Source organism: Electrona antarctica, assembly GCF_951216825.1.
Source record: "Electrona antarctica genome assembly, chromosome: 21".
In the NCBI taxonomy this organism is placed as follows: Eukaryota; Metazoa; Chordata; class Actinopteri; order Myctophiformes; family Myctophidae; genus Electrona; species Electrona antarctica.
The window spans coordinates 24,057,428-24,082,320 of NC_136802.1; the positions used below are offsets into that span (position 1 = coordinate 24,057,428).

A 24,893-nucleotide genomic window follows, 5' to 3' on the forward strand; every position below is an offset into this window, starting at 1 on the left:
TGTATACATGTATATAATCTGACACCACTGCCATAACAGGCATAAGTAATCATTACCATACTTCAAAATACTACTTTTTCTCCTCCAAAAGCAAGGTATGTAGCAAATAGCTAAACCTAATAATTCAATATTGCAAACGTTCTTTCACAGAGAGGCAGAGATTTGAAAGTTTGTAGCGGTCTACAGTACTTGCTTACAGCAACAAGCAAGTAGGCACTCGACAGAGTGCAGTTCTAGTTTAACATGCATTCTCTCGCGTTGGTATGTCACCTGGGAGCAAGAATTCAATAAGTCCTGACAGTTGGAGGTTTTTCAATTAGACAAGTTAATGGAGGCGCCCAGCTCCCTCTAGTCTAGGTCAACCATGCTTCTCCAGATGGTACAAGGACACATGCATAATATAATTATGGAAAGATGTGCACACACGCACGCACATGCATAAAGGTGCTCACAAGAGGAAAGAGAGCTACTGTACACATACAGGAAGAAATACAAGCACATGTAATCATGCAGTCACACACACACACACACACACACACACACACACACACACACACACACACACACACACACACACACACACACAATAGATGACATACACAGTGACACTACACAGAAGTAAAGTACAGGAAGAGATGTATGCGGTGTCATGTACACATTTGAGTTAATGGGAAAGACAGAGATAGAAGAAGATTCTGTTCAGCTCAAAGCAAACCTGGGTTGCCATGGTGTGAGTTATCAGCGATGACAGGATGGCAGGATAGTGTTTCATAAAGAAGGTTAGCACAGATATTATCACAAGCTGTCACACTCCTAGACTGCCAAGTGCTTGAGTGTGACAAGCAGTAACTGTGAAAGATGCGGCCGGCAGGCCCGGCACTGATAAGTCGCTTAAGAATAGACCGTCACCCCTTCGGATATTATGGAAGCCGTCACGTCTACAGCGTGCTGCGATATTCGGTAACATTTAGTCACCGAGGGCCGAGTTAGGAAATGTGTATAACTTGCCGTGAAAGTGTGCCGTCAATTAATAATTAATTAAGAGAGAAGCATCTTTTTATGATTAAAGGTTTAAGGTTTAAATGTTGGCTCATTTTGAAATGATCAAATGTTTTCTTTCGAATGTTTTCGATTAGTGGCCATGCTTGCACATTGTAGCCTACCAGTATAACGTGTTATGAAAGCCATCTCATCGCTCTGAAGGTCAAAGAAAATGCAACCGCTTGCTAAATGGAAATGGCAAAAGTCAGTGTTATGTGCAGAATTCTCTTGATTTCTTTGGTTCCTTTCATGCAGCCCTACCAGCAGAGAATGAGCAAATAATGCAGCACACTGGGAAAAACAACCCCTCACGGCTTCATCACTGTGAGGGCAGGGCTTCAGTTCCCTGCTGTCATGCTTCCTGTAGCCCTTGCTGCCTGTGACAGTTCTCTTCTCCCACGTCGAGCTGAAATAAAGAAATGAATCACAATTGCAAAGACGAGACAGTCTGCCTGTCTTCACTTTGGAGGCAATATAGTGAGTGAGTTTGAGACCTTAAAAACTCAATTGCCAGACTCTTTCATTGTGGGAGTGGTAGAGAGAGAGAGAGAGAGACAGAGACAGACATTTTTACTGAATAAATCCTACATTTTTGTTTGAGCTTCATCCAGAGTTTTTAAACAAGTCAGACAGCCATGCCAAGTTTCCCCACGTCAATATTATCAGAGGCCTGTCAAAGGCTGCTGAAAATTAGACCACTTTCACGTTATGTCGTCAGCTCTACTGGTCTAACAGTTCTGATGTAGACAACTATTTGCGTGGCAAAGAAGAGTTCAGAATAAAGAACAATTATGTGTACAACTGGAGTTGAAGAATAGCTTAGTATTGAAAGTTCAATGGATTAGATTTGTCTTGTTTAGGGGTGTCCAATATTATCGGCCTCCCGATATTATCGGCCGATATAGGCATAACAAATTAATATCGGAAAATATCGGTGGAAAAAAGTATTTTTTTTTAAGTTACAGGAGTTCTTACTGTATGGTGTGTGAAATGTGAGCCTACCATAATCACAGTAATCCTTAATATTCCATATGGGCATTTGGAGAGAAATGAGCTTGAAGCTTCAGTCACTTTCACATTAGAGCACTGCAGAGCAGTGTGCACCTGGTCCTCGTTATCTCAGGCATCAAGGCAATTATGCTTCTGCACTGGCAAATATGCCTCAACATCTGTGATGTACTTTTACTTCTACTCCACTACATCTCAGAGGCAACTATTGTATTTTACTCCACTACATTTATTTGAAAACTTTAGTTACTAGTTACTTTGATTATCATTACAAATCATACATTATACTTCAGCCCTATATTTCGGCCATTTGAAAATAGAAGTTCACAATGTGTTGCAATGCGACACATTGTGAGCTTGTATATCTACTATTTTCAATTTATTTTTTAATGAGACATTCAGCATAATGAGTACTTTTACTTTGAAATACATTTTGATACCAATACTTTTGTACGTATTACTCAAGTACTTGTAACGAGTATTTCTATATTGCAGTATTTATACTTTTACTTAAGTAAATATTTTGAGTACTTTTTCCACCACTAGAAAAAGCCTGCATATATTGATATCGGTTGATATCGGTATCATATCGGTACAAAAGTCAATATCGGACATCCAGCTAGTCTTGTTCAAACTCTATGTCTCAGTAACGTACAAAGACCTTGGGACAAGATTTTATGAAACTTTCAAAGTACATTTGAAAAGCAATAACCTGCCAAATCGTGACTCATGGGAATGTCATGTCGACCTCCATGTTTCAAGAAGAAAAGCAAGAATCCTTCAATACAAATTCAATTGTATTCAATTCCCTATTCAGACTGCTGTGTTCTGAGAGCACTCAGTCAAAGCTGTACAGGAAGAAAAGAACAGGACTGTGCAGCCTAAACCTTGTGGGCAGAGAGTATACATTCTCCTATACACCCATCAACTCCCTGTACACCCATGACTGCGTGGCTCTGTTCAGCTCAAACAAAGTGATAAAGTTTGCAGACGACACCACAGTCATAGGCTTGATCACAGACGATGATGAAACAGCCTACAGGAGAGAAGTGGAGAACCTGGCGCAATGGTGCCAGGAGAACAACCTGACTCTCAACGTTGACAAAACAAAAGAGCTGATCTTCGACTACAGGAGACCTCCCAGAGACCACTCTCCCATCCAGATTGGGGGTTCTGCAGTGGAAAGGGTCAGAGAGTTAAAATTCCTGGGGGTTCACATCACTGAGGATGTCACCTGGCCAGTATATACGGTGGTGAACAAAGCACAACAACGCCTCTACTTCCTGAGAAGACTCAAGAAAGCTGGCATGGGCCCCAAAGTCCTAAAAGCTTTCTACAGAGGCACCACAAAGAGCATCCTGACTGGCTGCTTCACTGCCTGGTATGGCAGCTACACCGACCTCAACTGCAAAGCAATGTAGAGAGTTCTGCGGACAGTAGAAAGCATCAGCGGATGTGATCTCCCCCACCAAAAGCAAATAAGCTTCTTTCCCCGAACAATCAGATACATGAATGAACTGATAAGAACCAGAGCAAAACAGGGCAAAGGAAAACAATGTTGTATATATGGAACATAGCCTCGAATTGCACCTTTTTAAACTACATTTTGCTCTATATATGGAACATAACCTACTGTGAAGCTGTTCACAAAATGTTTCCATAACTTTGCTACTACAGGGAAACATGCACATATACTGTATGTTACTTTTTTTAACTCTTTGATTGCTCTTTCTTGCACTCTGTATTCTATCCCTTTGTTTGCTGTGCTGCTGCATTGTACACATGGCATACACAAAAATGAAAATGTTCCCATGTTTTTCGCATCCATTGTTAGGTATGCTATATGATGACAACGGATATGGTTTAAAATTGTGAAAAACGTATTTTTCATTTCAGTATGAGCTTTAAAAAGAGAATCGCTGATTTAGTGTACTTCGGAGACAACAGAGAAACGGCCATTCATCCTCATCAACCTACTTGACAGAAGATAAGGATCAAATTGCTAGGGAGCAGAGCATTGAGTGGGCGTCAGATCTGGTATGATGAGATGAAGTTAAGGCGAGCAAGGGGGTGAGAAAGAGAGGGCTCCAACACTAACAAAGTACTGCAACACACACCGCCAGAACACACAATAACATTCATAATACCTAGCAGTAGCAGTGAGGCATATTGCACTGGATTGAGACAGACAGACAGACAGACAGACAGACAGACAGACAGACAGACAGACAGACAGACAGACAGACAGACAGACAGACAGACAGACAGACAGACAGACAGACAGACAGACAGACAGACAGACAGACAGACAGACAGACAGACAGACAGACAGACAGACAGACAGACAGACAGACAGACAGACAGACAGACAGACAGACAGACAGACAGACAGACAGACAGACAGACAGACAGACAGACAGACAGACAGACAGACAGACAGACAGACAGACAGACAGACAGACAGACAGACAGACAGACAGACAGACAGACAGACAGACAGACAGACAGACAGACAGACAGACAGACAGACAGACAGACAGACAGACAGACAGACAGACAGACAGACAGACAGACAGACAGACAGACAGACAGACAGACAGACAGACAGACAGACAGACAGACAGACAGACAGACAGACAGACAGACAGACAGACAGACAGACAGACAGACAGACAGACAGACAGACAGACAGACAGACAGACAGACAGACAGACAGACAGACAGACAGACAGACAGACAGACAGACAGACAGACAGACAGACAAAAGAGAAGAGAAGAGAAGAGAAGAGAAGAGAAGAGAAGAGAAGAGAAGAGAAGAGAAGAGAAGAGAAGAGGCATCCAGGGAGTGTGTGTGCAGAGTGTGGCTGCGATCAAGCCAACGGTGCCAGAGATTAGCTGTCCACAGACGGACGGACACACGGACGGATGGACGGACGGACGGACAGACGGACGGACGGACGGTGGAGAAGAGAAGAGAAGAGAAGAGAAGAGAAGAGAAGAGAAGAGAAGAGAAGAGAAGAGAAGAGAAGAGAAGAGAAGAGAAGAGAAGAGAAGAGAAGAGAAGAGAAGAGAAGAGAAGAGAAGAGAAGAGAAGAGAAGAGAGACATGCAGGGGAACAGAGAGGATAAGGCAACCAAAGGGAGGAGTGGGGAAGTAAGGGACGTGTGCATGTACTGTAAATGTGAAGGCCAGGGTTTGAATCATGCCTTGGCTTAAAGAGCCTATTCATCTCAAAAACAATAAACCACAACCAAATTAGGTCTTACTGTACTGAAGCTGAAAGTGTGGTATTATCAATAATACCACAATTTGTGTCATACTCCTCAAGATAGCCAGGCTTTATTTCAGCAGATTAGTCTGTTCTCCCAAAGTAATGTTACCACAACAGCCGTAATATTGTCCATTCTGTTCAAAATCTTTAAAGCCACGACTTCCTAATCTTTTCTAGTGAACTCGCTCTACTAGCAGAGAGTCGCATCAATATCGCTGCCCCATTACTTATTCTGTGTCAGTAGCAGAACCTTCTGTGAGTAAACAAACACACAAGAGGCAGACATTCCAATAGCCTGCTCCCCTCTAAACATACCATCAATATTCGCCCCTCCTGTTCGGACAAACGCGCCTTCTGTGGAATTGGGGATTCAATTTAGCCCCTGTCTCATGGAGACAACGTACATAGAACATACAGAACCCTATTCAGGAGTGCCTGCAATATACAGCAAGTTCCCAGCATTTTTATGCTCTGTCACATGGCACGAGAGAGTCACGTGGCGAAAATAGCCGACATATAAGCTCAACAACGTGTCGCGGTTTCAACGTGTTGGGAGCTTGTAGGTCTGCTATTTTCCTCTGCTGTTTTGGTGACGCCGTTGTAGGTGTGACAAAGTATCAATAGGGCCATTAGTTACCCCCCCTCCCCAAACCTCCAGGCAGCTGTGCACTTGGAGTTGGTCCCACTATACTGTAGGCGCAGGTTGATGGGGAAAACAGTCAAAGCCTGGCGGCATGCAGAGGGGCCACACGAATAAATCCCCCACTTAAAAACACAGTAACATATCAGCACTCGCCAGGCCTATAATGAATCAGCGGTAGCCTGACTGGAGGCCCCCAACTGGGGTGGGGGGGGGGTTGTAAAGAGAGCCCTGAGAAGTCAGTAAGTATACGACTTGTGTGCGGGCAGTGCATGCACTGTAGGTCCCCTTGAACACACTTGTGCTCTCGGGGATCTGTATATATTGTTGTGACATTCACTTGTGTGAAGGGGAACAAATTCGGCCACTTCTTCAATATTATCGTTCCTCTAGTCGTTCATTTCCCCTGTGGCGAAAGCCTGGTGACGAGAGGTTCAGTCAGTCAGTCAGTTGCAAAATGCCAATGCCAAATGTATGCGTGGGAGATGAACAACGCTTCTTGACCACTCCGAGGTAGAAAAATGGTCCTGGAAAGATAATAATTAAAAACATACAAATCTGGAGGACTAATTGGAAATCCTAAATATAATCAAACACACATGCTCAGTAGAGTAGACTCGGGCGTAATACCTTTCCAAACCAATTGTGTGCTGTACGACTGGCCTCTGGTCTCTGTCCCATTATACAATTGAACTCATTTAATTTGAGTAGCTGCTACTGGCAACACAATTTAGTTATTTAAATCTTGCTAATTCATCTTGATGAAATCTGTTTTCAGAAAAATGTCTTTTGAATTGTTATTGCCGAACTCCAAGTAAATATATCTCATTTGCGCACTCCAATCATTTTAAGCTCTTTAATCACATGAACTTCCGTTTTCTGGGGCAAACATTGGGTCGAATATACGTTCACAACACAACACGTTGTGAACTTGTAGATCGGCTATCTACAGAAACAAAGGTTTGGTGTAATCAATGTTGTCGTTACTACAAGAAATTTGAATATCCAACGATGAAGAGTGGTGGTGGATGGTAGACCAATATCATAAGAAATCTATAACCTGATTAATAAACAGATATAGAGAGGTTCCTGGACAGCCACTTCCTGGATATAGTATAGCTATCATACGAGGATATGACACATCAATATATGTAATGTCTTCGGACGAATATCACTGCGTAGATATTAGTCATGGATATTAGTAGGGAATGAGACATTACCCCAGTTGAAGGAGTTGAAGTATCTCGGGGTCTTGTTCACAAGTGAGGGGAGGACGGAGAAGGAGATCGGAGAGGCAGGGGCTGTTGTGATGAAGAGAGAGCTGAGCCAGAATGCAAAGTCTACCGAGCAATCTTCGTTCCTACTCTCACCTATTATGGTCATGAAGTGTGGGTCATGACCGAAAGAATAAGGTTGCGAATACAAGCGGCCGAAATGAGTTTTCTCCGACGGGTGGCTGGCATCTCCCTTAGAGATAGGGTGAGAAGTTCGCTGCTTCTTCGCCTGGAAAGGAGCCAGCTTAGGTGGTTTGGGCATCTGGCTAGGATGCCTCTCGAGTGTCTCCCTAGGGAGGTCCTCGTCATACTGGGATGAGACCCCGGGGCAGACCAAGGACCATGCAGATGGAGGGATTGCATCACTGACTCACTGGCCTTGGAACCTTAGAGTATATATTAATAGAGACGGCACCGGATTTCTCCTCCCATCCACTTGCATTAAGTTGCTCAAAAGCGCATGAGGCGATTTCACTCCTCATTCCGGGTAGGAACAGAGTGCATTCTGGGATGGATTGGGCCCAAACACATGAACGCGCTGCCGTTGACTATCATTGCACGCGTTCACGTATGAAACAGCGTTCACGTGTCATCATGAATGGGCGCAATGATAGTCAACGGACCAGCGCGTTCATGTGTTTGGGCCAGCGCTGCAATACCAAATTCGGCCACTATGTCCATTTCGCCTCAGGGTTTCCTCCGGGTGCCGTCTCTATTAATATATACTCGGAGCTTGGAACGCCTCGGGATACCCCAGGAGGAAGTTACTAATGTTGCTCGGGAGAGGGAAGTCTGGAGCTCTCTGACCCGACTACGGATAAGTACGCAGTGTCTTCCTGTGTCTGTTGTACTGTATATTCTATAAACTATAAACCAGAAAATCCCTGTATAGGAGAGAGACCAGATGGAAATGAATATGTTTGCTACCCTAACCAATCTCTTCCTGGTTCTTTCAACAAAAGAGCCCACAGTATAAGCGCGCGCGCACGCACGCGCACGCGCACACGCACACGCACACACACACACACACACACACACACACACACACACACACAACAATAGACCAAGGTCTTGGTCTATTGGGCAGAAGTGGTTAACTCATAATACATTTCTGTAAGAGTCCATTCCTAGTAGTGTACATAATGAAAAGTAAATGTACCTTGAAAATGTCCTGGAAAAGTGCTCGTGAAAACATCTCTTTCACAGAATTCACACTCAGGCCCTCGGCTCACAATAAAAATGAAATGATGCTTAGGCCTACCTATAATTAATGCATCCTGATCCCTAGTAATCAGGGTAGTGCAGTCTGTCTGAGTGAGAAAGGTGTCAGTAATCAGTGATTACTGACACCTTTCTCACTCAGACAGACTGCACGGCCCCCGGTGAGCCACAAAGACTCCCATCTCATTTACAACCTGAATGACAACCTTGAGTGAGCACTTCAGCGCCTGATCTCATGTTCATGTCTCGAGACCAGTTCATGGTCTCTGGCAGCTACCAGGAATCGGGGGAATGGCAGTCAGATGCTGTCGTCAATGACAACCCTGTGATCACGATCTGAGTGACAGGTGGGCCCTCTCTGCATGGCAGTGGAAGATGAGATGAATCTCCTCCACAAGGGAGGAAATGGAAATGATAATAACCCTTGTAATACGATTACCTTGAACCTGGTGTTGAACTACGGCATTTTATAAGCCACCATCAACTGGTAATCGACTGTTCTTACCAAGGGGCTGATGTTGTTAGCTTGGAGAGTTTAAATTATTCAAAACCTTGCGCTGCACATACATTTGATTGGATATTGGATTGCAATGAGAGTATATGTTGTGTTCTACTACCAGGACCATCACTCCATTAAAACCACTTCACCCAATAATACAGAGATACATTTTAGATTTTAACCACTTCAACCATTATTTTATACTTTGGCTATTCAAAAAATGTATTTAAAATCTTTATATACCAGTATATTTTTTTAATTTAAAGCAAACATTTTAACTCAAATCTATGGTTCGGGGGGGTCCCTCCCTGGAACAAAATGTTTTGAGATGGGGGTCCGTGGCCAAATAGCCTACATATCATTTTGTCCTTTGAGAACCACTGACACAGAAACAAGTTTTTAAAATTGTTAGGATTTAGAAGACATTTTCAGAATCGGCCTCAGGTCTTTGGGTTAAGCATGAGTTGTAGTGTACCTATTATCGAGGGACCATTGGGCGAAAATAGGAGATCTACAATTGCGACATGTTGTGAGCTTGTAGCTTAGCTATTTTTTGGGGAAGAGATTTAATGTAGAGCGAAAACAATAGTACAATAGTATGAGCCCTTGGGAATCCGGTCAACTAAGTACTGTGTATAGCGCTTGTGGTTAAGTCCTATTTTACACTTTGTTTACACGGGGGTTACCTGGCAATGGTAGCTGATCTACAAGCTCATAATAATTCATCGCATCACGACACATTGTGAGCTCTGCTATGAGATCTTCTATTTTTGCAAAATCTTAATTTTTTTTTGCCTCTACAATGACTTGCCCACATTATGAACGACAGGTTGAAAAGTGGTTAACACACGTCCTCTACTTTGTTCCACCATGGTGCTTCGGTGTCTTAGACCACAGCCCTGTGGATTGTATTACGACCACGAGAAGCTGTCGAGGCAAAGCATTGTCCTCTGTTTATGTACACAGTGCCTCATGAGATGGCTGGAATTGCACTTTATAAAATGGCTGACCGGGCAACGCTCTCTCTCTCTCGTGGCTCACAAGTTAATAGCACCGTCAAGTACAACAACAGGAAGCCCCGAGAAGTGCTTCCTGTTAGGAGAAAAGAGGCTATGGAGTGTAATGAAAACTGCGCGAAACCCGGCTAAGGTCATCTTCCCTGCGCACGGAGCCCAGCTTCCTTTCAAACTGAATTAGCCGCCTGGCGTTAATGTGCTCACTTCAGAGGGCCCATGCTCAGGGAGCCAAAACACTTGCCTTTGTTTTACTTCTCTGCATCACATTTACCGGCCCCGTCCGCCGCGGTGAGGTGACAGGGGGTGACAGGTCGAAATGGTGTTCTCTCAATCCATTTGACTTCGTTATCTTACTTCTAGGGCACCGCAAGGGCTCCGGGGCCATTCCTGAGCAGCGGTTGTTTTGCTAGCGTAACTCGAGACCTCCAGTCTGAGCGGGCCACGTATACGCGCCAACACAAACTCCGCCCGCGCACGGCTTCTCGACAGATAAATCAGTGGCGCATTCCGTGCGTTCACCTTCCCCTGGCTTTGCATTCTCAGGCCATGCAGCAGTTACAGGCCTGCTCAGTGCCCTTTCCTCGTTTAATGCTTCTTGAACGTCAACACAGAGAGGAGGGGCAGGGGGGGGGGGCATTCCTCCTGCATATTTTTCGCCCTTGAGAGGCGCCCTGTGTGAACACACACAACACACACATGGGGTCATGTGAAGAACGTGTACCTCGCGCCCTACTCTAATGAAAACCCTGACCTGACCTCTCAACTGTGAGTAGAGCCTGGCACTGTAGGCTCACACTATGTCCACATGCAACAAGCGATATGCTCCGAGTGAGTGCTGCCTCCTATGGTGGGCCGTGCGTGCAGTATATTATCTCCGTTCACAGCAGCCACAACACTAAAGCCTCTGTATGCCATGAAGCCTCGTTGGTATGTGATCTCATTCTCAGAGAGAGAGAGAGAGAGAGAGAGAGAGAGAGAGAGAGAGAGAGAGAGTGGGACATAAAGTGAAGACAACTGTAGTCTATATGCACTTTTTCCCCCCCTGTGTGTATATTTGTTTCTATACATCTACGAACTGACAGGGTGAGAAAGAGAGGCTCGGACGCAGGGCGTGGGTTAAACAAACAGTATCTATAACCTGCCAAGTGGCTGCTATCGTGGCACTGCGTCTCGCCGCGGTTTATTTATTGAACCCGGACAACCCGGTGACGCCATGCTGCACGGACATGCACGTTAGTGCACGTACACCCGAGAAGAGATAACAAAAGAATAGCAGGAGCAGCTGGAGTGTTTCATTAAAGACAATTTCCAGTATGGAGGCGATTGGCACAGATACAGTACAGATATAGCAGATTAGGCAGTATTTGGAAAAGCTTTTACGCTACATCAAACAATGAGTCATAAGGTCAATACACGTTGTGAATGATTCAAGGTATCTCACAGAGGATTTTTACTTTTCAACATGCCGCGTCAATATAGTGAGCAATGGTGAGCATTCATTTTAGACAGATGGGCTCATTTTGCTCTGGGGAGCTAGATGGAGAGTGGAGTTGGAGAGGTGTAATTTTACAGTTGTTCTTTTCTGTACAATTTCCTCATTGATTTCCAAAGTAAACCTTAAGAAGAGAAACATACACTGAAACGGTCTCTTGCTTTCCTACATAATCATGGAAGGATGATCATTTATTTTTTCATTTAAGCCCCCAGAGCTGGAATTCAAATGTCATCATAAGTGATATAGATTTTCCACACTGTAGTGCTATAGCATTCTGAAGCATAGCCAAGACCCTTAAAATCCCATTAAGACTGTATACTGAAAGAAGACTTCCTGGTGAGAAAAGGTCAAATTGGAATAATATGGAAAATAAATGTTGACCTGTCTAACTATAATCTAAAGATGACGTATGTGTTTTGGCCAGTGGGACAATTTAATGGGAGAGAATATATTTCATAGCCGTTGCAGGAGTAAGATTCAATTCCCACACTGGATTGCAGAATTATATGACATTTGGTAATCCACACCACTGCTATTTTGTTTGATTAACTGTGCTCAAACAGTGTCCATAAATCGAGTGCTGGAGTCAATTGAAAGCAATGTGTTGTATTACAGTATGTGAATTTTACGCATCAGTCACTTCTTTTCCTGATTACTTGAGCAGCTGATAATTTAGGCCAATTGGCATGAAGTCTACCATTGCACTGTTGTCTTGTCTTGAACTGTTTGTATTGTATACACAGCTGTCCTTGACAGTTATATTGTACAGTATCGTCACACCAAGTCAAATGCTTTTCTGTTGACTCTACAACTGTGTGAGGGTGAAATTACTTAAAAGCCAACTACCCATGTTCTGACCGCAGTTATGTTGGGACTGGGAGTAGTGCATTCTCTTAAGCGGTTCCCAACCTTTTCTGGATCATGGCCCACTTGAAGATTTCGAAAGACCTCGGGCTCCATTTTCGTCACCGCTAAAACCCTTATACCTAAAATTCTTTGCCTTTTTTTACTATTTTGCAAAACATTTTTGAATAGTTAAAATGGCCAGTCTACAAGCTCACAACATGTCAATGTAGATCGGCTAGTTGAACTATTAAAAAATGTTTTGCAAAATAGTTAAAAAAGGCAAAGAAGTTTAGGGATAAGGGGTTTAGCGGTGACGAGAATGGAGCCCCAAGAGCGCATCATGCTCTCAGCTGCGGTTCACTCTGGATGCTCTTATGTAATGTATCACCTGTAGTCCTGTACCACTCGTTATAGGATTATAACATCTCCATCTTGAATGAAAAAATATTAAAGTTTTATTTTGAGCAAGCTTAGCAACAATGTTTGCAACGCGTATCGACCTAAAGGTCTTCATAAGTGCAAGTCTGCAGTGCATTTGGGTGTTAAGCAGTACTTTTTGGTAGTACTTTAAGTTCCTATTTTTTCGGTATAAAAATGGAAAAACATTTTTCAATGCAAGAAAGAATGTATGGGGTTAATTTTACATTAATGTTGTAATATTAAATGTTATATTATCATTTAAATCGTTGTGTTTTGCCAACTATTCGGGGGCCCACTTACAATTCAATCACGGCCCACCAGTGGATCCCGGCCCACCGGTTGGGAATGGCAGTTCATTGCTTCTTAAGCTTTCAAGGACCCACAAATTACTGTATTTGGACCCCCATCTGAAAAGATTTGCATTATTAAATATGTTCAAAATTATTCTCATTTTCTTCACAATTTTTCTAAATGTATCGAAAACAGCAGATCTACAAACTCGATGCGACACACTTTGAGCTTTCACATCTACTATTTTCGAATAGCCAAAGTATAGAAAAGCGTTAAACTGATTGTGACGCTATACAAAGTTTGCTGGGGACCTCCTGGAAGCCCATCAAGGGTCCCGGGAGGTCCCCGGACCCAACTTTGAGAAATACGGTCGTCAGAGCAATGAGATGCGATGGCGTGAGAAGCGAGGACAGATTTATTATGCCACGTATGATATATCTGCATTTTTCATGCCAGATGCTTCCTAATTCTCCTGAACATCTGCAGGCTCTCGGTGGAGTTAACATTTGCCATCGGCTCCTAATATGCCTGCCAGTGCCTCTGATGGAGAAAGAGAGGGTCGCTGTAATTGGGGATCGTCTCAGATTCATCTGTTATATATTGATATTGCGGCGAGCAGGTGTCGTAAATGAATAATGTGGTCATAATTTAGCCTTTGATCACACAAAGGCGTGCATGTGTGTGTGTGTGTGTTGTGTGTGTGCGTGTGTGCCCCAGTGTTAGAAGATCTTGTGTGAGAGAGTCTGTCTTGTTGCGAGGGCCAAATGTGTCGACAAGTATAATAGAATTTGAGTCATATACATTGTGAAGAGTCCAAAAAATAGTTTGGCTTACAATTAGTCAAATGTTCAGGTCTGGTTTATGGTTAGGATTAAGCATTTCAAGGTTAGGTTATAGGTTGAGTAATCTCTCAAGACAGATTCAGAACTACGCAGCTGAATCTGTCGGCAACTCCCATTACAATGTGTAGAGTTGTTGTTAGGAATGAAGACCACTGGAAGAGGAGGGCTGAAGGAGAGTTTACGGGCCGACACGGAGGCGAATTCAAATGATCCCCCCCTTTTGCCGATGGGTTGTTAGAGTTAGGGTGTTAGAGTTATGCCTGATTTAGATTACTTAGTTGCGTGCTGGTGTCACGCACTAGAAATAACAGATCTATAAGCTCACAGCGTGTTGCAGTGTGACTCAGTGCGTGTATGTGGTTCTGTGTGTAGCAAATGGTGGGTATATAATATAGACCATATTCACACGGCGGCCATGTTGGCATTTTGCATTGAAAAAGCAGGGTGGCAACAGGATGTCATTTCATTAACTTAATGGTAGGGCAAGTGTTTTTCTTTGGTTTTAAAAAAAAAAGTGTTAAAAAGGTCTATATTGTGATAGTACTCATTGAGTGTTTGTTCAGTAACAGGAGTCTCCGTGTCTCTCCAGCTTTTTATTAAACAAAACATGCATTTTCAAGTCGGGACTCGAGATACCAAATTTATCTAATCAGGATACAGATTAAACAAGTGGAATTGTAAGTGATGACACAAAGAAATGAGCAGACAAAATTGGAACTGGAACAATATACAAGTAGCTGACAAATGGCTACTCTCTCCTGATTGGCTGAACATTTGTCACCTGATTTGACACTGAAGAAACACCCCATACTATAGTGTCCAGTGTCTCCCTGTCTCTCCAGCTCTATAGCAATGATTACTATCAGAATAGTGATTTAACCTTTTAACAAAAACCTTTTTGTTTTAACCAAAACACTTCACATTGCTTCACATCACTTACCGGCAAGATGGCCGCCGTGTGAATATGGTGAATTAGCTGTGTGTTCATGGCCCACCCATCTGAAAGATGGACGCTGTGTGAATATGGTGAATTAGCTGTGTGTTCATGGCCCACCCATCTGATGGACGCCGTGTGAATATGGTGAATTAGCTGTGTGTTCATGGCCCACCCATCTGAAAGATGAACACGGCAGCAAAAAAAAAATACAATGGCATTTATTTACTTTTTAAAATATATTAATGTAATCTTTGTGTTAGTATTTGGTGTCACACTTGCAATATCCTCAGTGGAGCCCGCGGCATACAGGTTTGGAACCTTTGACATGGTGAAATGGCACAAAGTGCCACAATACAATGAAAAACAAACACCTATTTCTATCGCACAGCATGTATCACCACATTCTCACTTTCTGTCTGTCTGTCTGTCTGTCTGTCTCTCTCACACACACGCACGCACGCACGCACGCACGCACGCACGCACGCACGCACGCACGCACGCACACACGCACACACGCACACACGCACACACGCACACACGCACACACACACACACACACACACACACACACACACACACACACACACACACACACACACAACTGAGTGAAGCGAAATGGAACGGCATGATTTAATCCCTTTCAAACACCCTTATCTTTCACACAGTTCAGAATGACTAGGGGGAAAAGTCATCCAAGGACAGGTAGACACTAATTCAATGCCTCCGGGTGAGAGACTTGAGGTAAACATTGGCTTTTGTGGGTAGAAGACCATCATCATGTGCCCTGGAGCGTACAAATAGCTTCACATTTCACCACTTTCTTCTACCTGGTGTAGCTATTTTGGCATGTCATTTAGGGTGGGGTCTTCAACAGGGACCCCTAGAGGGTCCTCAGAGTTACTACAGCAGGAACACCAAATGCTTGTGTGAAAGGAACTTTTATTTTATTTTTGAGGGTCCCTCCTATGTCCAGCTTTGAGGGTTTGTGTAAACACAAACATTGTCCAAACACAAACATTGAATGCCATTGACAATGAATGGCCAGTTGTGAGTGTTTGTGCAAACACAAAAATTGAATGCCATTGACAATGAATGGTCAGTTTTGAGTTTTTGTGTAAACACAAACATTGAAGACAAAAGTGATGATGCAAATTGTGATTTTTTTTAACCACTTAGCATCCTGGCATCCCATATTCTGGGGGAACATTTGCCAAGAAATAGCAGATCTATAAGCTCACAATGCGTGATTGTGAACTTGGAGAGCTGCTATTTTATTTTTAGATTTGGTCTAAAGAGGAAAAAGAGCTATACAGAACGGAATTCCAATAAACAGTGCATTCTTATTACCTGATTATCCCATTAAGACCTGAGGCAGATTCTACAAATGCCTTCTAAATCAGTAGTTCTCACAAAAATGTAAAAAAAAATAACAGATGTACAAGTGTGCAACGTGGCATGAAGTGACGCGCTATTAGCTTGTATATCTGCCATTTATAATGCCCCCACACAATAATTTGAAATTATACAGATGCTTTCCCGTTTTTTTTAGAGCTTCTCCAATAAACACTGATTGAACCTGCAGCCTTCATCTCTCCACACCAATGGGGGAGGCATACTATGGTCCGACGGAGCATTGGTTCGACATGCGTCCGCACCTCGGACTAGCGCCTGCTCCTGTCCTTAACCTTTGGTGTGGTTTGGGCTTTAGTTAGTTCAGTGTATTGCTCAAGGGCACTTGTACATGTTGACAGGAGGAGCTGGGAATCAATACTGCCCGAGTGAAAATAATTTAGCTATGTTTGTTTATCAGTTCAGGAGCAGATCAATTTAAGACCACAGCCCAGAGGGAGATCAATATTACATCTCCTACACTGCCTGTGATTTTAATACAGCAGCTAATGAGATTAGCCAGACAAGTATTACACAGTGGTTCAGGGAATTGTTTACCTTTGGAAAAGATTGCATACATTCTTAAGGACAAACAAGAAATGTTTCAGGAGGTGTGGGGCCGTTTTATAAGATGCATAAAGAACAATAATTTGTCACATTTAATGGATGGAGCTGAAGAGGAGTAGTGCTGTTGTGCTCATCACTGCCTCCGTGCCTATTATTTGCCCCGCCATTCCCCACCCACCACACACACACACGCACGCAGTACCTCTCTCTGTTTTTCTCTGTTTTGACTTGGTTCTGATTACCCCTGCTCAATCAGATGAGAAGCAGAGTGATTGGTGATTGTAATGGAACAGGTGATGAAGTGTGGCCGGAAGCCAGCTTCGTAAAAATCCCATGTGTGTGTGTGTTTGTGTGTGGGGGAGGGGGATCGGGTGTCCGGTGGTCAACCCACACACAGGTCCTTAATATTTCCACTGGCTCATGTACAGAACAGAATGTCCTCGCCGAGATGTACCGTTTAATACGTATCATACACAGACACCGTTATGTGCTTGTAGATCAGTTATTTTAGGGGAATATATTTGCTGTTGGGGTGGAAAACAGAGGGGGCCTAGTATAGACCCCTGAGGGACCCGGTCGATGAAGTGTTTAAATGAACACTTCACCCATTTCCAACGTTATCTTCGTATAATCAGTCCGCTGTAATGCTCATTATAAGATGGCATCATTAACAGATTAATTAAGGGATTCTAAGCTAAACTATACAGCCTCTCTCTTCCCGGAAAGTTGGCATTACATAAAGCCAATTCTTGCATTAGTAAAACATTTAAAACAAAGTTTGAAATCTTGTTTGAAATGACCAAACCTGCATACCAATGATAAACCACAAGAGTTCTTAAAAAGTTCTATACCTTGAGGGTCCAAGGCAGCTCTGTCCAGTTGAAGTAGAAAAAAATCCTTTATTTCATCAAATATATTAAAAACAAGGGTTAAAAACACGACGAACGCATTTCGGCCTGCATGGGCCTTCATCAGGGTCAACTGCATACCAATGATGTTACTATAGCTGAGAAGTTGAAAATAGGCGAAGTTGTTAAACCAGATGAGTCACTGTGTACACTCTGTATAGACAGTCTCACCTCAGCTGGACTACTGTGCAATATACGGTAATCCCTAGCGTCTGTACTTTCTTGATATCTCAAATCTCAGTCTTTTTTTAAATTTTTTATAAAAAAAAATTATCCCACGATTTTGTAACCCATTTTTCACCCATGTGTCAATTATCTAATGTGATCCTGGGCTCTACACACCCTCCGCCAACCTGGGGAGAGCAACGGACTTGAACTCATGCTTCCTTCATGCATGAGTGTCCAGGTTGCTCCTTTACACCTGACAGGGGGGAGTTTCCCTGATTGGACGTAGCGCATGGAAGGAACACGTTATTCCAACCAGTTCTTTCCCCTCCATCGGGCGCCCCGGCTGGCCAGGGGGAGGCAGTTTAGAGACCAGGATTACTGCATGTTTTTTGTGAGGGTACCTACCCTAGGGGACACGGGGAGAACATGCAAACTCCAACCCCGCCTCGGGTATGGGCACTGATGACGCGGAGGAGAGGACACGCCGCCAGCGCCCACAGCGTCCCCAGCGGGAATCGAACCCAGAGCCTTCTAGCTGTGAGGCGACAGCACTACCGACTGTGCCACCGTGCCCCCGCAAATCTCAGTCTTGAAGTTTGATTTATGTTTTTATGGGATTGGATACAATTTGAGTGAGAAAAACAAACACCCTGTGTAGAGGAGATACAATTTTATATTATCTGGAAATCTACTGAACTGGACAGGACTGTGAAATTGAAGCCAACCAATGGTGAGTTGTAAAAGTCAGGCTCAATTTGAGATTACACAAGGCAGCAATTACTCCAGCTGTTGTAAAAAATAAAAAATAAACAGAAATGCTAGGATGCAGACAGAGTTCCACAGTAATGATAATGGAATCCTCACAATGGAAATAGCTTATGATAATTAAGTTAATGATAATGATCTTTTGAGGGTCCACTTCAGGACATCTACCGCGTAGGGGGCAGAGCCCATCACTGCATCATTTCAATCTGAATCACGACCATCCACGTCACTGCCTTTCTGCACACATCCTTGGCATGCATGTTCAAAGGAGCTTTATTGGCACGAGACAACATACGTTTACATTGCCAAAATTGTCAAAATATAATAAAAACAGTTGAAAATGGGGAAAGTATATACAGTTGGAGGGGTTACAGCATTGTGTAAACAGAGCTGTCACATTGCATCGTTACATGTATACAGGGTATAAAGCTTTTTGAAACAAATAGCACCAATCTTTCTCAGTCATTTTGGGACAAATAGCAGCAGGCAGCATTCTTTCTCAGAACTATTTAAATGGTATACAAAAAAATTCCTCACATTTAAAATATGCTTAAAGGTAGCAGCTCTGTTTACACATGGAGTAGGTCCTAGAGGTCTACTCGATACAGATAGTAGTCCTTGGGTGGTTGTATTCCATTGGCTAACCTTTTATCGCAACAGCTCACAAATCTTGCTGCTACGCACATTGTTGTATTTCTCTTCTCCCAATAGGTATGGGACTTATTTTGTCATTGTCTCCACCAGGCCGAAGGCATGGGGAGAGAGTATGTTTTGCACTCCGTCCGTGTGTGTGTGTGTGTGTGTGTCCGTCCGTGTGTCCGTGTGTGTGTCCTTCCGTCCGTCCGTTACCAGCTAATCTCCGGCACCGTTAACCCGGTCGATGCCACACTTTGCACACACACTCCCTGGATGCCAACGATGAACCTCTGCCCCACATTTTCCAGAACGGCCTGTTATAGCGCCACCATGAGGCAGCTTTTCACATGTTTTACCTAAAACTGCACCGATCTGCGTGAAACGTTGCATGCACACTCCCTAGAGGCCAAGGACAAACCGTTGACCTGCATTTTCCGCATCTGCCTTTTATAGTGCCACCAGGAGGCCGACTTTTGTAAAACACATTTTTTGATATTACTCCTCCAGATTCTGTCCAAAAATCTCACAAATCGTTACACACTATCTCTATGGTCATGTGCTCAAGTCGGATCTGTCCGATATTTCATATTCCATCCTAATTGGCTATAATTAGCTTTCACAGTTTGCAAGATTGCCCCGTTTTGAACAAAAGCCTCAAATCATGAACGCAGCATGCAATTTACGTGAAATCTTTCACACATTTTCTTACTAGGCTGAGGAATATATCCCACCCTTTTCACATTGGCCTGTTATAGCGCCACCAACAGGTTGATTTTTGCAAAACACATTTTTGGAACAAAATGCCTCAAAAACATGTTTATATTAATCCTAAACATTTTGCCAAACATCTCACACAGTCCTATCCTCCTGGTGGAGACCTGTGCCCAGAAGGGCACTTTTTCTAGTTAGTCATGTTTTCAAGATCTGTAAGCCACAGAAGGGAGTGGGATGCTCTATACAGCACAGGCACAGACTCAGTCCTGGTTGGTCCGCCTATACACAGGAGTGCCCAAAAAGTAGATTGCGATCTACCAGTAGATCACAAATGCTGTGCAGGTAGATCACATGACATGCCCCTAAAGAATATTTCTATTTAAATGTTAAATATGTGCCACTTGAATTAAGGTGTCGTGATTGATTGACATCAAAAGGGAGGTCAGATCAACATATTAAATGTCAGAACAGGTCAGCTCCATATATGGAGATCCAAGGGCGGAAGCGGGGGCAGTGTCTTGAGTGTACAGGGTTAGATGAGGTCAGATCAACATATGGAATTAATTCTGTATTGGCCATATATGGAGCGTGTCACGAGGCATGAAAGACTGTTTTGCAGGTTTTCATAGTAAACTGCGCCCTACAGTCACAATGAGCATACTCACTTCCCCACAGAAGTGAAATGCTATACCCTAAAATAAATTTCAACTACTTTCAACATGGAATACCTATTTTGGCCATGTTATTATTGGCAAAAATCCTAAATGTTACTTTATTTATTTTGTAAGAAACAACAAAAGAAAAAAAACGTCAATAGCAAATGTCCAAGCTCATAACAATAGGACATAACCTTTTATTTGGCATCAGTAAATTAAAAAGTATTGAGAACCTGAGAATGCTATCACACGTAGCACGTGTGATGGAGGCTATTTTGCATGGATATGAACAGAGGTGTGCCTTGAGATTTTGACGTGCTCTTTGGTGTGCCTTGGGCATAAATCCCATTTTGACCTGAGATCAGATTCTAAAAATGTCTTCTACATCCTGACAGTTTTCTGAAAAAGCTATGTTTCTATGTCAGTCGTTCTTCGATTTTTCAAAAATAACAGACCTACAAGCTCGAAGCGCGCCACTCGGTGGCACGCTATGAGCTTGTAGATCTGCTATTTTTCAATAGCTAAAGCATAACATAATGCTAACACCAGAAGGGGTTCACCCAAAATGGGATAAAGACTGAGAACCACTGCTGGTTGTAGGACTGTGTCCAACAGTCTAGACTCTACTACTATTACTACTGGCAATAGAATGGGAACACATACTGTACTACATGCCCTCAAGAAAAACTCTCACCCCCTTCTGACAGATAATATTTATTTATAATCACATGCCAAAAAAGAAGAAAATGCCCCGGCGTCAATGTTGGTTCTACCAACCAGACGTACTGTATATGACAGGAAGTTGTTTGGCCTATCGACTAACCTACCAGTGGTGTGCACAGATAGACACTAGGGGGTGCTAGAGCACCCCCTGCCCTTTTGGCAATGTGCCCTTTTGTACAGTGTACACTGTACAGTATGTGGACCATGGTGACATTGATCAATTCTTAATAAAAAGCTTCTAATATATTATTTAGTCCCCAGAATCTATAAATCCCACACTATTTAGGCAACCGGCCGGTTCCACGCGCTGCACAAGGTGCCCTTTTTTTCCCTTGAGCACCTGCCCCTCTAAATGTCTGTGCACGCCCCTGTAACCTACCATCAGTGGTGGAAAAAGTATACTCAGAATTTTCTTTACTTAAGTAAAAGTATCAATACTTCAATGTAGAAGTACTCCGGAATTAAAGACTTACTTGAGTAAAAGTACAAAGGTATTGGTATCAAAATGTACTTAAAAGTACCAAAAGTAGAAAGTACCCTGTGTCATTATGCGAATGACTCATTTCCAATTTTCAAATGTATAAAAATATTTAGAAATTAGCCTATCTACAAGCTCACAATGCGTTGCATCGCGCCTCAATGTGAGCTTGTAGATCGGTTATTTTCAAATGGCCGAAATGTATATACCAGTAGGTCTGAAGTGGCTAATGTATGTTTTGTAATATACTCATAATCTAGAAACTAGTAACTAAAGCTATCTAATAAATGTAGTGGAGTAAAAGTACAATATTTGGATCTGAGATGTAGTAGAAGTAAAAGTATTTGCATCTTTGACAGCTAATACACCACCAGATGTTGTTGTGGTTGATAAATGTACAGAAACCTGTACGTGTGTGTGTGTGTGTGTGTGTGTGTGTGTGTGTGTGTGTGTGTGTGTGTGTGTGTGTGCATATATATAACCTATTAACATATTCAGCTGGAAGTCACTAATGCTTAATTTATATCCATTGTACAACAGTGTCTCGACAGAAATAGTAAATCTACAAGCCCACAACATGTCGTGGATGCAATGTATTCATTGTATTGTGTTGTAGGCTTGTAGATCAGCTATTTTCAGACTATATATATATATAAATATAGATATCTGCAATTTTGCGAAAAGTAAGGTCTTAGAAATGATCAGATAAGTGACTCACTAATGTCCCGCAGGCACACAAACGAGATATTAACCCATTTACCACTGAGGCCGATTCTAAAAACGCTTTCTACATCCTGACCTAAGTTTTCCGGCAACCTTCAAATATTTATTCAAAAATGACAAAAGAATGTGTGTTGCTATATACCGTACATAGCAACAACTACCCCAAAAGGGGTTCCCGTCCTGAAGGGTAAGGGGCCATTAATTAACAATGATGAGATCATGTGCCTTGGCATCATGCCAAATACATGGAAAGATCCATGTACCTTGACATACTCAAACGTCCGTTTGTTTGCTGCTGGGGGAAACCTTAATAAACAAGAGAATCCTATGGAATATAAAGAGAGTGCTGGTATTCTTTTCTAATGATCCCTGTACCCAACAGCATCTGCTAAATGCTTAAAATTGTAAATGTTAAATACAACTTTAAATGTCAAGACCTTTGCATTTAATAGAAAATTTCAAGGCAGCACTGAGCGACGTTATTCATTCAACATTAAGCACATTCTATAATAATTGTACCATGGTACCATTTACAAACTGTAAATAAAGCAATCAATCAATGAAACCCATTATACTAAATAATATATATTCTCCAATGACCTTCTTCTGGCCAAATTGTACTTTGTCAGAGGCTCTGTCAAAAGAACCCCTGGGTCCTCCTGACCCATAGGTTGAGAAACAACGGTCTAAAGTGCACCGCACAGATGTTGTCCAGTGTACGGCTGCAGCGAGGAGAGGACGTTACATGAAGTCTACATGGCCATCAGGGGGAAATTAAGAGACAAATAGAAAGAGACACTCGCTCAGGAGGACGTTATCAGAACCACATGCACTGTACAATTCACAGCACATGAACTGCAAAGAAAAAACAGATCGTTTCCTACAGTACATACTGTAAGAGGCCAGTGAGGAGTGGAGGGAGACCTCTCATTCCTATTGGCTCAAGGGCATAGGATTATTACTGAAGGCAATAGCAGTGCGCAGTACACATAGCAGGGCAGTACAAGAGGGATGGAGAGACATTCCTCCATTAAAACCCGGGAAAGCGCCCATGTCATTTTAGATTGTATATGTTGGCCGTTTAAAAAAGCAGTTCACAGCATGTCACCTCGTGCCGCGCTGCAAGCTTGTACATCTGCTATTTTTGGAATTGTGAGAACTACAGATTTAGAAGGCATTTGTACTAGTGGGTTAAAACATTTTTTTTAGATAATAAAAAAGAAATCTATTCAGGAGTCAGGACATACTACTTTCATTCATGAAGCAACATCATCCTAGGCGTGTGCATAGTCGAGTCACGTGGCTCATTGCCAGCTAACCTCCCGAGTCCTCAGTGTCCTGAAAAATGGCTTGAGTATGGAAGATGTACCCAATTTGTTTTACAGAAGTATTGGCATAAAAATATACTGAAAGTACCAAAGGAAAAAGTACTTTACTTTATTATTTCCATTTCAATATCTATAAATAAAATTAAAATAGCAGATCTACAAGCTCAAAACATTTGAGCTTGTAGATCTGCTATTTTCAAATTTGATATTATGTACGTTTTGTAATAATAATCAAAATCGACAACTAGTAACTTAACCAAATAATGGTAGTGGAGTAAAAGTACAGTATTGAAAATTTGAAAAACTTCCAAATGTACTTAGTTGGAAAAATGTGTTAATATTGAACCCCCCTTGACCTCCAATAGATTTGCACCATGCCAGACACCCAGTTAAGCCCTATAGCTCTGGTCTATAGCATTAGCAAAATCATTATTCATATTTTTCCAGAAGTCGATAGGCTGAGCTGCATGTCATGCGAGGGCAATTAATTGAGAGTCCCATAGCCTTAAGACGGGCCAGTCTTAAGGCTATGGACCAGAGCTAGTTAAGCCCTATATATATAAGCCACCGTAGGATGAATACTAGCGATAAGCAATCTACAAGCTCACAACGGGTCACGATGCGACACGTCGTAAGCTTGTAGTTTTGCCATTTTTGGTTGCCGTTTTATTTGGAAATCTTTCAACACCTTTGTCTACAATGGCATGCCCCAAATAGGGATGCCAGGTTGAACATTTGAATACATGACATGTCATTAATGCTAGTGTTTGGATCATTACAATGACAGTGAGTCATTGCATGCGTGCACACACACACGCGAGCGAGCACACACACCCACAGTTGCACAAAGAACAAAAGGCAGGCGGAGTGCTTAGAGTTCACAGGGTAACGATTCCAATCATAGATGAAGGGCAGTCACATCAAATGGGTAAACTTCAAGCACACTCAAGCAAATGACTTAGTTAAAAAGCCTTTAATATGACGAAATGGTTACTACATATTAAAAAACAATAAAATGCCACATTGTCACTAGATGC

At 42.6% G+C, this 24,893-nt stretch overlaps 1 protein-coding gene across 1 annotated transcript in view; it reads right to left on the minus strand.

Annotated features, from left to right (window-relative positions):
- Positions 1-1,276: 1,276 nt before the first annotated feature.
- The window catches only part of rce1a (Ras converting CAAX endopeptidase 1a), a 40,283-nt gene continuing 16,666 nt past the window's right edge, over positions 1,277-24,893 (minus strand). The window contains exon 8 of the mRNA XM_079490694.1: positions 1,277-1,447. Within this exon, the coding sequence (XP_079346820.1) occupies positions 1,380-1,447 (68 nt within the window). The 3' untranslated portion in view covers positions 1,277-1,379. The remainder of the gene's footprint in view (positions 1,448-24,893) is intronic.